General features: G+C 33.8%; 1 protein-coding gene across 1 annotated transcript; it reads left to right on the forward strand.

Annotated features, from left to right (window-relative positions):
* The first annotated feature begins 2670 nt into the window (after positions 1 to 2670).
* Positions 2671 to 10847, forward strand: LOC139847295 (kinesin-like protein KIN-4C). Its single transcript, XM_071836971.1, has 28 exons — positions 2671 to 2725; positions 2841 to 2989; positions 3110 to 3256; positions 3428 to 3577; positions 3702 to 3949; positions 4221 to 4399; positions 4689 to 4813; positions 4897 to 4933; positions 5055 to 5146; positions 5229 to 5345; positions 5420 to 5533; positions 5658 to 5741; positions 5827 to 6013; positions 6194 to 6294; positions 6423 to 6521; positions 6609 to 6722; positions 6874 to 6990; positions 7088 to 7168; positions 7411 to 7482; positions 7593 to 7686; positions 7776 to 7801; positions 7978 to 8063; positions 8144 to 8215; positions 8627 to 8854; positions 8938 to 9073; positions 9195 to 9299; positions 9718 to 10374; positions 10500 to 10847. Exons 2-28 carry the CDS (start codon positions 2861 to 2863, stop codon positions 10845 to 10847), a joined length of 3945 nt encoding a protein of 1314 aa, XP_071693072.1. The 5' UTR covers positions 2671 to 2725; positions 2841 to 2860.
* Positions 10848 to 17966: the final 7119 nt, after the last annotated feature.

Raw genomic sequence — 17966 nt, forward strand, 5'->3', positions numbered from 1 at the left:
AAAGTGAGTTATAGTCCCACTTTTAAAATCTAATATTTTTGGGATGAGAATACATGCAGGTTTTATAAATGATTTACAAAATAGACACAAGTACGTGAAACTACATTCTATGGTTGAATTATCGAAATCGAATATGCCCCTTTTTATTAAGTCTGGTAATCTAAGAATTAGGGAACAGACACCCTAATTGACGCGAATCCTAAAGATAGATCTATTGGGCCCAACAAGCCCCATCCAAAGTACCGGATGCTTTAGTACTTCGAAATTTATATCATATCCGAAGGGTGTCCCGGAATGATGGGGATATTCTTATATATGCATCTTGTTAATGTCGGTTACCAGGTGTTCACCATATGAATGATTTTTATCTCTATGTATGGGATGTGTATTGAAATATGAAATCTTGTGGTCTATTATTATGATTTGATATATATAGGTTAAACCTATAACTCACCAACATTTTTGTTGACGTTTTAAGCATGTTTATTCTCAGGTGATTATTAAGAGCTTCCGCTGTCGCATACTTAAATAAGGACGAGATTTGAAGTCCATGCTTGTATGATATTGTGTAAAAACTGCATTCAAGAAACTTATTTTGTTGTAACATATTTGTATTGTAAACCATTATGTAATGGTCGTGTGTAAACAGGATATTTTAGATTATCATTATTTGATAATCTACGTAAAGCTTTTTAAAACCTTTATCTATGAAATAAAGGTTATGGTTTGTTTTAAAAATGAATGCAGTCTTTGAAAAACGTCTCATATAGAGGTCAAAACCTCGTAACAAAATCAATTAATATGGAACGTTTTTAATCAATAAGAACGGGACATTTCACACATGGGGTGCCCGAGCTCGTGTTGTCCATTAACGTGTAATCGTGGCTCGTTTCAAGTGCCGTTTAAAACGTACCGAAGGCCCGGAACGCTAAACCGATTGTTAAAACGTAACCAAACGTTTAATTTATTAAAACTCAATAATTAAAATATTTTTAAAAAGGTAATAATTAATAAAATAATTATTAAAATAAACCCGAGTGTTTCGTTGCTCGAAAAGCAGTTTTTGTCGTTATGCAAACCGTAGCGTTTTTTTCGTATTTCTTTTATCCGAAATATTTTTATCGATTAATATTAACCCATATTAATTTAAATAATCCACCAAGGATCACGTATGCATTTAATACACTTAAACACATAAAAGTCAAATAATCACTGTTAAATCAATTAACGGACAGTAAACAGAAGTGACGGAAAAAGCAGGTTGTTACAGTACTGATGAATCGTCATCATCTGAATCCTCCATGTCTTCCTCTTCAATATTGTATGTCCACGGTTGTACTTCATGGACATACACATCATAATCGACCCCATTAATCCACATAATGATCCATTCATTAATAAAATTGTTGTCGAATGTGGCAATACAAATGCGTCCCAAGCTCATCACATTAGACTTCTCCTGATCTAAGAATACAAATTTTTTGAATAGACCTGCCACTTTTCTAAACGAAGACGACTTCCATGCGCAAAAAGGCATGCCAGAGATATTAATCCATGTTAGTCTCTCATCTACTACAAAGTTCTTAGTTATCGGTTTTATGGTCGTATACAGAGAGTTCAAAGTCGTGTTTATCTTAAAAGTAGAGCAGGCATCCACGGACGGAAAACTGAACCATAGCCAATATCCTCCCACATGATGTATCGTTAAGTCCTCAAAACCTTCTTCTTTACATACCGTCCGAATACTCATCATAGTCTGCACATCTTTTAGCTTTACCAACACTGATTCCATCGGATTCGCCATTTGAACCAAGTCTTGTTCAACCAGCGTCAGTTTCTTTTTCGGAACATTACCAATCCCCTGACCCAAACCAGATTTTCCATGTACAACATTGGCATAGGAACCCCCACCATTTACAGAGGACTCAACATGTGATCCAATCAGTTTAACCTTAATAGGCTCAGTACCAGTATCAAACTTCTTATTAACCACATTTGGAGGTACCTGTCTGGATTCGGGATCCTTCTTTTGAAATTTAGCAACTGAAGCAAAAAGCTTAACCCCATCTATTTTGATGGTCGATAGCTGATTCGCAAGTGTTATCGGCTCCTTAATTTCCTTAAACCTAACAAATCCAAATCGCTTACCCAACTTCGTTCTCTTGTAAGCAACATAAGAATCAGTGATTGCACCATATGATTGGCACAATTGCCACAATCGTTTTCGATCAATTCGATCCGGTAAATTAATAATGAAAAACGTGGTTTCAAGATATGATGTTTTACCTTGATAAGGATTCTGAATCGGTTTGTTATTCCCATTCCTAACCTTGTAACACCATTCTTAATACCTAAAACATATTATTAAAATGTTTCGTTTAAACAAACACGTGATTCCACCGATCATTTTACTAGTACTAATAGTAATTGATAATTGATTGAATAATTGATTGAATAATTAACCATAGATAAAAAAGGTGTGGAGTCGATAAATCGTCATTTTGTTTTACAGAAAAATATTCCACATGCAGTTCACGTGACCAACATAATTTTGAATGCCTAATCGACTTTAAATCTGTAAGTACCGTTCCTTTCCGAAAACAAGTATTCCCCCTCTCTCCAAATTAAAATTCAAAATTCAAATTCAGTTTGTATCTATCTCTCTCTCTCTCTCTCTCTCTCTCCCCCACCAATACACTCAGACTGAAAACCCTAGTTTTCAAAGGTATCGATTCTAACTGTTTCCTTTAATCTACACTTCACACTTGCAAAGACTTGTACACACGATTATAAATCATCAGTACAATTGATTTGTGATTCATCCGATATTCTATTTTTAGGGTTTACGATCTGGTTCGAAATGGATAGTTCGGATGTGAAAAATGGATCTCAATCGGTTCGAGTTGCCGTAAATATTCGACCTCTGGTTACTTCCGAACTTCTTGTTGGTTGTTCCGACTGTATCATTGTCACTCCAGATGAACCTCAGGTGATTTCACTAACCCTAATTGCTAACTATATGAATTTTGATTTTTGTGATAGCTTAGATGTGCTAGCTAGAGATTTCTGTGAATTTTGATGAGAAATATTGTTTTATGAAAATTATTAGGTACAAATTGGTTCACATTCCTTCACATTTGATTATGTGTATGGGACTAAGGCGTCTTCTTCTTCTCGCATGTTTGAGGAATGTGTTGCGCCACTCGTCGATGCTCTTTTTCTCGGCTTCAATGCCACAGTATTAGCTTATGGCCAGGTATAGTTTTATGTAACTTGTTTTCTTTTTCCAAGATGATTTGTTTTACCTGTTTTATGATTATGATGAAACTTCTGCATCCCAGATTGATCAGAATTTTTATTTTATAAGAAATACTACAATATTTGTTGTTTTGAAGCTCATAATGTTTAATGTTTTGTATTGCCAAAGACTGGCTCTGGAAAAACTTATACCATGGGTACAAACTACCATGGTGAGAACACTAATGGGATCATCCCTAACGTTATGCAAACTATATTTAAAAGAGTAGAGGAGACTAAGAGCAATGCTGAGTATTTAATCAGAGTGTCATTCATTGAGGTAATACAGCTACTGTTCATTGTTCATAATACTTATGCAATTGTTTATAATTGCTACACACATGCTCATATGTACTGTACTGTATATGTTATAACATTCTAAAGTGTTAATTCTCTTTTTCCAGATATTCAAGGAGGAGGTTTTTGATTTACTTGATTCAAGTCCAGCCGTTTATCCTAAAGTTGATGGGAATGGAAAGCCCATAGGGCCTTCTAGGGCTCCTATTCATATCAGGGAAACTGCTAATGGTGGGATTTCTCTTGCTGGTGTAACTGAGGCTGAAGTCACTTCACAAGATGAGATGGCTTCATTTCTGCTGCGTGGATCTGTGTGTCGTGCGACGGGAAGCACAAATATGAATAGTCAATCAAGGTTTGTTTCCTTATGATCTGTTTTTAATCATATGCCATGCTGTTGGATAAGGCAGTAGCTTTTGTTGTATCCAACACTAAATCTATGATGCTGTGTTCAACAAATTAGTGTCTGATTTTTTAAGCAGTCTCTTTGAAGACGAATGTTACATTGTTTTGACCTACTAAGAAAAGTATGATATATCATAAGCTTATTTAGCGTGGTTGTTTTACATGTGTTATCGTATTATTGTATGTATCAATGTTTTTTAACCAATACATTTTATATTCAGTCGATCACATGCCATTTTCACGATCTCCATGGAACAAAAGCTACTTGGTGGGATAAAAAGCGGAGGAAGCCATGATGATGCAGGGGATGATATATTATGTGCCAAACTTCATTTGGTAGACCTTGCTGGTTCGGAACGGGCGAAGAAAACAGGAGCTGATGGAATGCGTTTAAGGGAAGGTACATTTATCACCACATTTATTTTACTTTTAAAGTATAAACATTTAATCGTTTTATGTGTAATTTTTGTACAGTTAGTTTGTTTGTTACTGTTGGTTAACATTATGTCATTTAAGTTGATTGTTCTGCCATATTTGGTTTGTAACAATAATTTTTAAAACTTAATTTTGTACTATTCCAATTGAAAGTTGAATTACTTGATGCGATTACATAGACAATCTATGTATGTTAGTGCAAATTTTTGTGATCATGTATTGATAATTTTATGTTGTATATAATTTTTTGATAGGAATCCATATTAACAAGGGGTTGTTAGCTCTCGGCAACGTTATAAGTGCATTGGGTGATGATAAGAAGAGAAAAGAAGGGGGCCATGTTCCTTATAGGGATAGTAAATTAACCCGCCTTTTACAGGTATGAAAACTTGTATATCCTGTGTGCTAGAGTTTACTTTTCAAACGTCATGCAGAAATAATATAAAATGTATCATATTTTAGGACTCTCTGGGAGGAAACAGCAAAACAGTTATGATTGGTAAGTTATTGAACTCGATGATGCTTAAGCTAAAGGATGATTTTTGTTTTTAACATGTGATCTATTGGCAATTACATCCAATATTCTAATTATTTTACCTTTTATGTTTTGTGTTTGTTAGCTTGTGTAAGTCCAGCGGATACTAACGCTGAGGAAACCCTAAACACATTGAAATATGCGAATCGAGCTCGCAACATTCAAAACAAAGCTATTGTAAGATATCTGTTATCAAAGGATGAGAAATATTTTGATTAGATATTCAACTATATCCTGACCATATTATTTTTTCACGTAGGTAAACCGCGATCCAGTTGCTGCTCAGATGCAAAGTCTAAGAAATCAAGTTGAACAGTTGCAAGCCGAGCTTCTTTATGTAAAGGGTGACTCATCCACTCCTTTTGAAGAACTTCAGGTTAGATATATGTCCACTGTGTACCCTTAATGTACATAGATGTGGTCTAAAATGTTATTTGTTTTGCTTGTTAGATTTTGAAAGGAAAGATCGCATTACTTGAAACAAGTAATGCAGATTTACGACAGCAACTTCAAGAACATCAACTCAACTCTGAACTCTTAACTAAACAAGCAATAGATGCTCAGGTAAGTTGCACTTGATAAGTGAGCTCAATCCATCAACTTTTATGTTGTTTACATTTGTCGAAATGTGTTACATCGTTATAAACTGTTTGATTAATAACTTTTGACACATCATTGTATATTTCAGTTTGAGAAAGATAGGCTGTTACTCAAAATTGAGTCTGCCCGCAATGGTAAATCATGGGATGAGATGGACAGGGACTCAAATGAGGTTGATTGAGTTTACTTTCTGATTATTATTATATGTTATAATTATACATGAACACAATATTTTACACCATACTTGAATATTTCAGGGCACCGACTTGTTGAAAACGTATGTATCTAAGGTTCAAGAATTAGAAGGAGAACTGATGCAAATGCGAAGATTGAATACTTCAAAACGTGGTGACCTAATTGATTTCATGGATTTGGATGAGAATATTCTTCGCACAAAAAGTGGGTTGTTCTCAGATTCTGATTCTAAATCCGCTGAAGTTGTTGGTAAGCTGCTGTATACTACTTTACTACTTCTGCACATGGTGTAGTTAGATTATTTCCATGCATAATATCCGAACAACTGACAATACTGTCCAAAGTTACTTAAAAACCAATATAATGTTCAATGCTATTTGCTCATGTTTGTTACCAATCAAGGCAATTGATGATCATATTTGTCTGCAGGTGACTCAGAAGTTGAAGAGAAGGAGCTAGAACATTGTTCTTTGCAAGAGAAACTTGATAGTGAGCTAAAAGAATTGGACAAAAGGCTGGAACAAAAGGAGGTACATGTTTTCTTCTACTTGCTTTACACACATTTCTAGAAAGATACTTAGATGTGAGTAAATGTTTCATGTGCAAGTCTTAGAGGTGGCTAATTAATTTTTTGCAACTTTCAATAAATATATGTAAGGCTGAAATGAAGCGGTTTGCGGGTGGTGATACCTCTGTTCTGAAGCAACATTATGAGAAGAAAGTTCAAGACTTGGAACAAGAGAAGAGAACGTTGCAGGTTTTCACATCTTCAGTTACCAGTCTTTTCAATTTTTAAGGAGAAAATTTATAATTTTGCTAACTTGTTTGACTAATTTGTTGACAGAAAGAGATTGAACAACTTAGGTGCAATCTTGCAAAAATTTCCTCCACTTCTGATGACAGTACTCAAAAGTTGAAGGAAAATTATATTCAGAAGTTGAATTCTTTGGAATCCCAAGTGAGTTCTTCATCTTAATTTATGGATCAACTCTACATCATGTTTGATCTAAGAAGCAATGACATGTTAATATAGGGTAGAATATTGCAAAAGTTTTAAAATTGCTAAATGACTTGACTAGATACACTAATATCCTAATGTTGGATTTTAGGTTGCGGAGTTGAAAAAGAAGCAAGATGCTCAGGCACAACTCCTAAGACAAAAACAGAGGAGCGACGAGGCAGCGAAGAAACTTCAGGATGAGATTCATAGAATCAAAACACACAAGGTACGTTTTTTGTGTTCTTAGGCAACTTAAAAAGCAACACTTGTAATAAAGCTTTACTACTATCTTGTGCCTTATATATAATTGATTTAATATACAGGTTCAATTACAACAAAAAATAAAGCAGGAGTCAGAGCAGTTCAGGTTATGGAAGGCCTCACGTGAAAAAGAAGTGCTTCAGGTTTATACATTTCTTAGCATGTTTGGACTTGTTTTTTTTTTTTTTTAATATATTTATTCATCTGGAAAAGTCATGATGTTTTTCATTTTCTTTCAAAAATTTGATATATTTGAGTTTTTATTCACTTTTGTTTACCTGTCAATATGTTTGTTTGTTATCACTGTTCTTTAGCTGAAAAAAAGTAATGATCTTGAAGAAAAATATGTATTAATTTGCTGCTAAAACATATTTTGTATGAACAGCTTAAGAAAGAGGGGAGAAGAAATGAGTATGAGATGCATAAGTTACTAGCTCTGAATCAAAGGCAGAAAATGGTAAGTCAAATAGATTCACCTTACCATCTGTTACAATCCTTTTGTTTTAAACTCATCCAATAGTTTTTTAATCCTTTTTTTACATATTAATATGGTTATTTTTATTCCAGGTTTTGCAAAGAAAGACAGAAGAAGCTTCTTTGGCTACCAAACGATTAAAAGAGTTACTAGAATCACGAAAGGCTTCTTCACGTGAAACATTTGGTAATAGTTTACTTGAACTATATATTCACTTCATGCTCTATCTTAGCCTTTCAATATTTAATCATATAATGTTGTAAATTCTTATGCAGGAAATAGCAGTGGCCCTGGAATTCAGGTATAATAATTAATTTTTATCACTTAATAAATAATAATAATAATTCTGATTGAAGGAGATTAATATAATTGTATTCTATAGTTAGCTTTTGTCAATGTATTTGCTGATTAGTATTGTAGCCAATAATGGGCGCATAAGAATTCTGTACTGCTATTTATGAGTTACATTTACAACAGGCATTGTTGCATGCGTTGGAACATGAACTCGAGGTTACTGTGCGTGTGCATGAAGTACGCTGCGAGTATGAGCGTCAAAAGGAAGAGTAAGTCCATAAACATTCCTGTACTTTTCTTTAAAGAGTTTGGGTCATTGTTAACCTTTTATTCTGATATTCAATACCAGGAGGATTAAAATGGCTAAAGAGGTAGCAGAACTCAAGGATGAAGCAAATATAGCAAGACAATCTTCTTTAAGGTTTTACTGAATAACTTATTTGATATCTTGTTTATTCTAAATAAGAGAAATTTGGCATATTGTTATGAATGGGTCGAATCTCGAAACAGGTTATGTGTTATTCTTAAACATAAACCAGTTTAAAAGTCGCCCTATATTCATTGTGAATGTATATATGTAATCTACTAAAACATCTGTTCACTAATACCATTAAATAATTGCATTTGACACACAAACTGTCCATAGAAACTGTAAGAATTTTGGACTTAAATATTTAGGGCAATCTGAATTAACCCGACCATTCTGACTGCACAAAAATGTAACTCGCTTGACCAGAACCTACCTGTGTTGATTCTGTTACTCTATCTGCCGACCAGCTAGATTTCACATCTGTTCAATTAGTTAAATGATTTATTTTATGGAAAATTGCAGTGATTGTGCTCAGACAATGTCGCCTGGTGCAAGAAATTCAAGAATATATGCCCTTGAGAATATGCTAGCCACTTCATCCAGCACGATTGTTTCAATGGCCTCGCAGCTGTCAGAAGCAGAAGAACGTGAAAGGGCGTTTTCTGGCAGAGGTCGATGGAATCAAATTCGTTCTCTTCCTGAAGCAAAAAATATGATGAACCATTTGTTCAACCTGGCATCTTCTTCAAGGTTTGTATCTGATGTGATAAAAAACTTGTTTATTTATTATTTGAGAAGTGCAAACTATAATAAGTTTTTGTCCGTTGATAAAGGTGTCAGCTTTGGGATAAAGAAGTTGACTGTAGGGAGAAAGATTCAGAGATTCGAGGTTTGAAGGAAAAAATAGTCAATCTAATTAGACAAGTTGAGATGCAGAAGATGGAGATCAGCCGCCATGAGAAGCTCAAGGTTTGCCATTCTTTTTCCCTTGTATAAAAATAAAAATTGTCATTTTTCTGAATTTGAAAAAAAATAAGTCTTGTTTTAAAGGTAACTTCTACTTCTATAATGCTCATGTGTTTTATAACAGAAAAAACTTATGATGTCAAAGAGCTTTAAGAAGAAGTCAACAACAGTTGAAGAATCATCTGTCATTGATGATGGTGAAGGACATGTTTATCATTTACGCCCAAAGGTTTTTTCTTTTTTCATCTTACTTAATCCACCCACTTGTGCAGTAATAGTAATTAGACGTTGAAATTAGCAACTTCATCCGTTTAATTTTAAATGACCGGTATATGCTAATTTATCAAATCAATTTTAAATGAATCGATTGTACTTTTTAAAGCTTACAGTCTTCTTAGTTCATATTTTGAAAAAGTTTACTTATATTATAATGTGGTTTTTTGTGGTCATGTTTAATGTGTCAAGTACACACAAGATGTGGTTTCTGGTAATCCTGTCTAAACTAATTTTAACCAGTCAGAATGTGAAACCGTTTGAAACAAAACTCGTTCCGCCTAGTAACCCACCTGAGATGCTCATGTTTCTTCAGTTGTAACGGAGTATGTATTTTCTTTGTTAAAATCCAACTGTTGTTTTTTACTTTGAAGGGGGGACTCCGAAACTCCATAGCATACACTAGTAGTGGAAATGTGGACGACTTATTAGAGGACATGGATATGTCTGATGATTCAGAACAATCAGATGTAGATGAAACTGATGATGATGACTGGGTACAATCAGATGATTTTGTAGATGAGTGGGGCCAAAGAAGGCGGCAAACAGCCAAAAGAAGAAATTCCAAGATTGATAACAACAACAACAACAACAACAATGATGGAAGAACTCATAACTCATCTCCAAGTGAAGTAGATTCAGATGCAAATGTAAATCAAAAAGCAGCAGCACCCTCATCATCAGGTATATGTTGTTCATGCAGCAAAAGCTCATCTTGTAAAACACTGAAATGCGAGTGTCGAGCCAATGGAGGTAATTGCTCCTTATCTTGTGGGTGCCTCGCTAAAAAATGTAGCAACCGAGCAAGTTTGGTGGAAGAATCTGATTCGAAAGCGCAAGTTCCAGTTGCAGTTGCAGTTGAAAATGATGATGGTGGTGAAATAGAGAGAATAGCAAGTCATGGTGCACTGCTTCTTCAAGCAGCTCTATCATCTGATACTACTAATAATAATAATAATCTTGTGGAACCAAAAGATGCTGCTGCTGATGGCACACACAGAAAGCCACTATCCGACATCGGAAATAGAACCGTAAGTATCATATTCCCACACACTTGTTATGCAAAATTAGTCTATACATGTATTCGGACAACTGTTGGATTTAATGATTGGTTCCACCTAAAGTATAACAAGTCAAACTTGACTAACTTTTGCAGGCCAAACCAAATGTGCCTAAACCTCGAAAGACATGGCGAAAATCAGTAGCATACCAACTGGTTCCAGTGGCGGCTTCAGACCAAGGTTTATCTCAAAAGGAGGAAGTTGAATGTCCAAAGAAACAAGAGAGTAGCAGTGAGGTGGGGCCGGATATCCAAATGACGTTACCAAGAGCCATTCGTAATGCAATGCCCTCAAATAATCTTCCCCCTTTGAGAGATAGAAACAGCTCTCAAGTGCGGACTAATTCTAGTGGTAATAAGGAACACCCCGAGCATGCAGCAGCAGCAGGTCCACGTCATCTACCTAAACAAACAACAGATGAAAAGGAAAATCATGGAGTGTAAAGTAGGTGGAGTATTAGATATGTTTTATTGGCTTCTTCTGTATGTATAAACTTGTTTTGCGTTTCGGTTCTTGAATCCTAGAGTTGAACCATAAGATATGGAATTAATTCAGGACGTGCTTGTTTACAATTGACAGTAATTTCCAATCCAATCCTTTATTGGTGGCAGTCTATTTAGGTCAAATGTTTAAGGTTGCTTAACCAAGTTGATTGTGTACCTTCAACTTTACTTTGAGCATTTGTAAAATTTAAATCTTCTAAAACTGTTGGTTTTGTTCATTTTTTTTTTTTGAAAAGCAACAAATTTATTTCGTTACCAACATTGCAAGGGTACAATAACAAGCATGTGAGAGCATGCTTAAGAATAATTCAAGCTATAGAAATTTGAAGATATATGTTCTGTTTGCTTTTTGTTATATTTACTTTTAATATTACATAATCGTATTAAAAAACTAGCTATATGTTCTGTTCGCTTTTTGTTATATTTACTTTTAATGTTACATAATCGTATTAAAGTTGTCGTCGTCACAATAATAAATAAACATATATGCCTTTTATATTTAAGTTTATTTGTTATATATAAACAAGATGATGAATAGTGTCAAATGATTTTATGGATAATGTAAAGTGACTTTTGTTTATTTCCCTTTCATGCTTTCATTAGAAGGACGCATATCCAATTATTTTTTCAGCATATGTATGAACTTTTATTTATTTTACATTCATGAACATAACTTTGAAGACATTACATCCGGAGCCCTGTGTTGAGTAGTTAGTATCTTTTATTCAACAAGTGTTCATGCCCTTTATATAGGCGAAACACATTTACTTTGAATGGGTCGAGGCGATAAGGTTTTTTCTTTATGAATTTAGTAAATAAACGATCTAATAATAAATTTAATAAATAAATTCAGTAAATTTCAAATGCATTAACAACTGACGAGGGGTGGCAATGGATACCCGATCCAGTGGATATCCATCCGATCCACCCGATTATTCGTGGATATGGACGATCTAAATGGATATGGATATGGATGTGGATGAAAAAATTTCATCCATGGATGAACCCGCTTTCACCCGAAATAACTAAATATATAAATTTATCACTCAAATTAGTATAATTTATGTAGTGATATTTCATTAATGATATTCATATTCATCTTTCTTTATATTTTTTCTAAAAATATAACTTTTTTCTTATATTTTGTTTTATTTAAATAATCAAATGTATTTATCGTACTTTGGTGGTTCAAATGTGATTTAATGTAACTAAAAGTAAGCAACTTACATGTCGATATCCTTACACGTTTAATAGGTTATCTATTGAATATTTGTTATATAGATTAGTAAAATGTGACTTTCGGTCGCATAAACTATTAAAAATATTACTTTTGATCGTATATAGTGAACCACCGCTTATAATTCTTAAAAATAAAATAAATTTAAACGGATATGGATAATTATCCATTAACCCGCTTCACCCGACGGATATGGATATGGATGGATGAAAAAAAATAAAAATAAATGGATATGGATATGGATACGGCCTCACCCGATCCATATCCGATCCATTGCTATCCCTACTGACGATGCTCACGTTACCATTCAATAATAATATTTTCAATATAAATATTAATAATAATTAAAATAAATAATTTTTTCATTTTAACTGTATTATATATTTGATAAAATATAAATACTAACATGTTATAATATATAAATATATATATAAATGGATAGTCAATTATTGATACACAAAAGTAATATTATTGTATTACCTAAACTTGTGATATTTTTGCTATAAATAGCCATGAATGCAAGCATTAAGCTTGCACCATTTTCTCACACTTACAAAGTGTTTCTTTCTTTCTCTCCATTATCATCTTTGTTCTTACACTTCATTATTAGCATTCTTAATCAAGAATCAAACCACTAAAGGTAGTTATAAGCCTACTGAATTATAACACGTTATCAGCACGATAATCTTAATACTAATTATGGTTGGCTCTGCCACCTAAATGATATATGGTCGGTTATACCACCTGAAAAATATATGGTCGACAATGTCGTTTATGTTACTAACATTTATATTTCTATTATCTAACATTTATATGGTCGACACTGTCGCCTAATTATCATTTATGTTTACTAATATTTATATTTCTGTTATATAACATTTATTTATGATTGCTTACACATGGTCGACATTGTCGCCTACTTATCATTTATGTTATATTAAATTTATGTTTAATGTTTATATACTTATGAATATAAATTGACTCTAATTTATCATGTTGTTTGTTTTAATTTTTGATAATAGAAAATGTCGAATCTGAAAAAGCTTAAATTTACTCCTTTAGAATCAACGGGAAACAACTACATGCCATGGGTTATAAAAGTAAAAAATGCATCTTAAATCAATGGGCATTCTTGAAATCATAAATGAAAACAACACTTGTTCTGAAAAAGAACAAGCAACGGTATGTTTCTTTATTCATCAATATATTGATGAATGCTTACAAAATAATTATGTGACTGTAGAAGATCCCCATGTTTTATGGGAAGGTCTCAAAAGCAGATTCAATAATCAAAGAGAAATTTTACTTCCAGCTGCTATGGATCAATGGAGAACATTAAGGTTCCAAGACTTTAAGAAAGTAAATGAATACAACTCAGCTCTGTATAATACAGTCTCACAACTTAAATTCTGTGAACATGAAATAAGTGATGCAGACATGTTGGAGAAAACTTTCTCCACAATGAATGCTGCCAACATCACAGTGCAAATAAATTTGAGAATGCTAAAGTTCAACACATATCCTGAACTTAATTCATATCTCTTGGTTGCAGAGCAAAATGATGAGCTATTAATGAAAAATCAGCAATCCCGTCCTACTGGTACACTTGCAATCCATGAAGCAAATACTGCAAATAATTATAAACAGGGACAAGGACGCGGGCAAGGTCGTGGTTATAATAACCATCGCCATCATCATGCCAAAAGCCATAACTATGGTAGAAACCATCCTTATGGTAATGGGAATGGGCGTGGACGTGGCCGTGGTCGTGGCTGTGGTGGTCAAAGAAATAATAATCCACGAAAATATAAATATCAACCACAAAACAAGCCCACTAAACAAGATGTTGAAGAAAATTCTTCTAAAAATTCTGAAGAATCTTGTTACAGATGTGGTAGAATGGGCCACTGGGCTAATACTTGCCGAACATCTAAACATCTTGTTAAGATGTATCAGGATTCGCTGAAAGGTAAAGAAAAGGAAGTAAATTTTGTGGATAATATTGATCCAACAGTCACTGAGCAACCATCTGATTTATATGAAGATTTCTTGAATTAAATTAATATGTTTCTTTTATAAATAAAACGATTTAACCTTTGTCATCATGTTTTCTCAAATGTTTCAGTTCTATATGTTTTATCAAATGTTTCAGTTCTATGTTTGATGTTTCAATTCTATGTATGTCAAATGTTTCAGTTTTATCTATTTGTGTGTAATAAACATTTTGTGTAACATTTATATACTTACTGTTTGTTTCTTATATATGAAGTTTAATATGAATTCTGCTGGAACACAACATCAATCAAGTAGTGGAGATCTCTGTATAGCAGATAGTTGTACTACACACACTATACTTAAATCTGAAAAATATTTCATTGATTTGAAACCAATTGAAGGAACTATACATACAATATCAGGTGCTGCTAACTTGATAGAAGGGATAGGAAAGGCAAAATTCATATTACCAAACGGTACAACATTTTTAATTAATAATGCCTTATTCTCTCCTAAGTCAAGCAGAAATTTATTGAGTTTTTCTGACATATACCTTAATGGATATGATTATCAGTCAGTAACGGCAGAAAATGAGAAATATTTAAGTATCACTAACAAGAATCACGTGATTGAAAAACTGCCAAGACTTAATTCTGGATTACATTATACACATATAAATGTACCAGAAGCACATATGGTGATTAAAGAAAAGTATATTGATCCTGGTGTATTTAATTTATGGCATAACAGATTGGGCCATCCAGGATCAACAATGATGAAAAGAATTATTGAATGTACTCATGGACATCCACTGAAGGATAGAAAAATCCTTCATGATACAATGGTTCCATGTATATATTGCTCTCTTGGAAAATTGATAACTAGACCCTCACCACTTAAGGTTGAGAAAGAATCACCAATATTTCTTGAAAGAATTCAAGGTGATATTTGTGGACCAATTCATCCACCATGTGGACCATTTAGATATTTCATGGTCCTAATAGACGCATCTAGTAGATGGTCTCATGTTTGTCTTTTATCAAGCCGTAATGTGGCATTTGCAAAATTTCTTGCCGAAATTATTAAATTGAGAGCACATTTTCCTGATTACATCATTAAAAAGGTGAGACTTGATAATGCTGGTGAGTTTACATCTCAAGCATTTAATGACTATTGCATGTCTATAGGAATTGTTGTTGAACATTCTGTTGCTCATGTGCATACACAAAATGGTTTAGCCGAGTCACTGATTAAACGTTTACAGTTAATCGCTAGACCATTGATAATGAGAACAAAACTCCCTGTATCTATATGGGGTCATGCAACTTTACATGCTGCTGCATTGATTCGCATCAGACCAAGTGCAAGTCATAAATATTCCCCCCTACAACTTGCTTTTGGTCAAGAGCCAAATATTTCCCACCTTAGAACATTTGGATGTGCAGTATATGTTCCAATTGCGCCACCACAATGTACAAAAATGGGTCCTCAAAGGAGGTTGGGAATATATGTTGGATATGAAACATCTTCAATCATAAGGTATATTGAACCAATGACAGGTGATATTTTTACAGCACGTTTTGCTGATTGTCATTTTAATGAAACATTGTTTCCTAGATTAGGGGGAGAAATAAAAAAATAAAGAAAATGATGTTTCATGGTGTGAACCTCAATTAAAGTATCTTGATCCTCGCACAAAAGAATGCGAGATAGAAGTTCAAAAGATAATGCATATACAAGAACTTGCAAATCAATTGCCTGATGCATTCACAGATACAAAAAGGGTGACTAAATCATATATACCAGCAGTTAATACTCCAGCTCGAGTTGAGATTCCAAATCGGAAAACTGATAATGTAGTCACTCAAGAATCTATGCCACGTCTGAAACGTGGGAGACCAGTTGGTTCCAAAGATAAAAATCCTCGAAAAAGAAAATCAGCTGATAATAAGGTAAAAGAAAGTGTTCAAGAAGAACCACAAATCAGTACTCCTACTGCAGAGGAGATTGATGATATCAATACAGAAATTGCAATCAATCAATTATTTTTTTATAACTTAGTTCTTACAATTAAATTATAAATATTTTAAATTATTAATTTCACATTAATTAATATTTATATATTTAGATATATGTATCCATTTACAAATAATGTTCGTGAATCATCGAGAACAGTCGAAGGGTAATTGATTACATGAATATAGGTTTCAAAACTTTCGAGACTCAATATTACAGATTTTGCTTATCGAGTTGGGTTCAGCTTAAGATCAAGTTTAAATTTGGTCGGAAATTCCCGGGTCATCACAGTTTGTCCCAAATATTTTTCGAAATGAGACCTCTAAAGCCTTCAGTTTTGCCATTTTTGACGCTCTTTTGACCGTTTCCAATTTCTTTCATAGTATTCCTTTTGTGTATGCAAGTATTTGCATGGTATATATAGTTTTTAGGCCTATTATTTCACTCACAATGTAATTATGTATAACACGTATAATTTTGAATCTAATGTCACTTCATCAAACACGCTTTTTATATCACAAAGATGCGCCGCCAAATGGAGTATCATTTGACGACGCATCACCTTTGGTTTCAGATTGTGCTGAAATTCTGTAAATCACCCTAAAATGACCCTAACATTAAGAATCTCGGAAAGTGTCTTGCCATTCGAGGTCGTCAGGATGCCGAAAAAAAGACATTTTACTCATTTTTAATGTTCTCTTTAATCGTTTTCAATTTATATCGTATTATTAGTTTTGTATATGCATGACTTAGCATGGTACATATAGTTTTAAGACATATTATTTCACTCACAATGTAATTATGTATAAGACGTATAATTTTGAATCTAATAATGAAGAGTCAAATGTAAATTGGAATGATTCGTGGACTGATTCACCAGTTCCCGAAGAGGAACCGGAAGAAGAGTCGGAACCGGAAGAAGAATCGGAACCGGAAGAAGAATCGGAACCGGAAGAAGAAATAGAACCGGTGGGGGAAATAATAAAACGGTTAAGTAAAAGAGAATCCTCAACCAACCGACCAAGGTTAATTATGGTCAATGGTGTTTCCGCCAAGGAAGCAAAATATTGGGAGGATTACCAATTCTCCGATGAATCGGATTCCGACGAGAATTCCGATGATGTTATAGAAATTACCCCAACTGAATTTAAAAAGGCAAAAGAAAATAATAAGGGAAAGGGCATAAAAATAGAGAAATCTAATTCCAACCCCGATGAACTTTATATGTATCGTCAACCCCCGAAGTCCTTAAGTTATAACAATGACCCGGGAACCTCTAAACCACCAGGTTTTTCTAAACCAATGTGGATAACGACGGCTCGTATTAGGGGAACATCATATATCCCTAGAAACTTGGCAAAACGAACCAAAACCGAACAAGAAGAAACGAGCGAGTCGGAATAAGATAGTTATATTCGTGTGGTGTAATATATGTAATATAGTGTGCTTATGCTTTATGATATATGTAAAAATTGCTTGTATTAATAAGTATTTTTTTTTTATGAATCTAACTCTTGTCTATTTTACAGTATAAAAACACAAAATGGATAGACAACCCAATATTTTAAGAGACCTACCCGGAGACATGATTGATGAAATCTTGTCTAGAGTCGGTCAGAATTCCTCGGCACAACTATTTAAGGCGAGATCAGTTTGTAAGAAATTCGAAGAACGTTCCAAGAATGCCTTGGTTTATAAAAGGCTTTCGTTCGGAAGATGGGGGATATCACATTGGGAAATCCATAAGTTACGATGTGTTTACTTTGACGCATATATTGCGGGGAACCCAAATGCTATTTTACGCAATGGGT

This window comes from Rutidosis leptorrhynchoides, chromosome 5 (assembly GCF_046630445.1).
Source record: "Rutidosis leptorrhynchoides isolate AG116_Rl617_1_P2 chromosome 5, CSIRO_AGI_Rlap_v1, whole genome shotgun sequence".
Classification (NCBI taxonomy): Eukaryota; Viridiplantae; Streptophyta; class Magnoliopsida; order Asterales; family Asteraceae; genus Rutidosis; species Rutidosis leptorrhynchoides.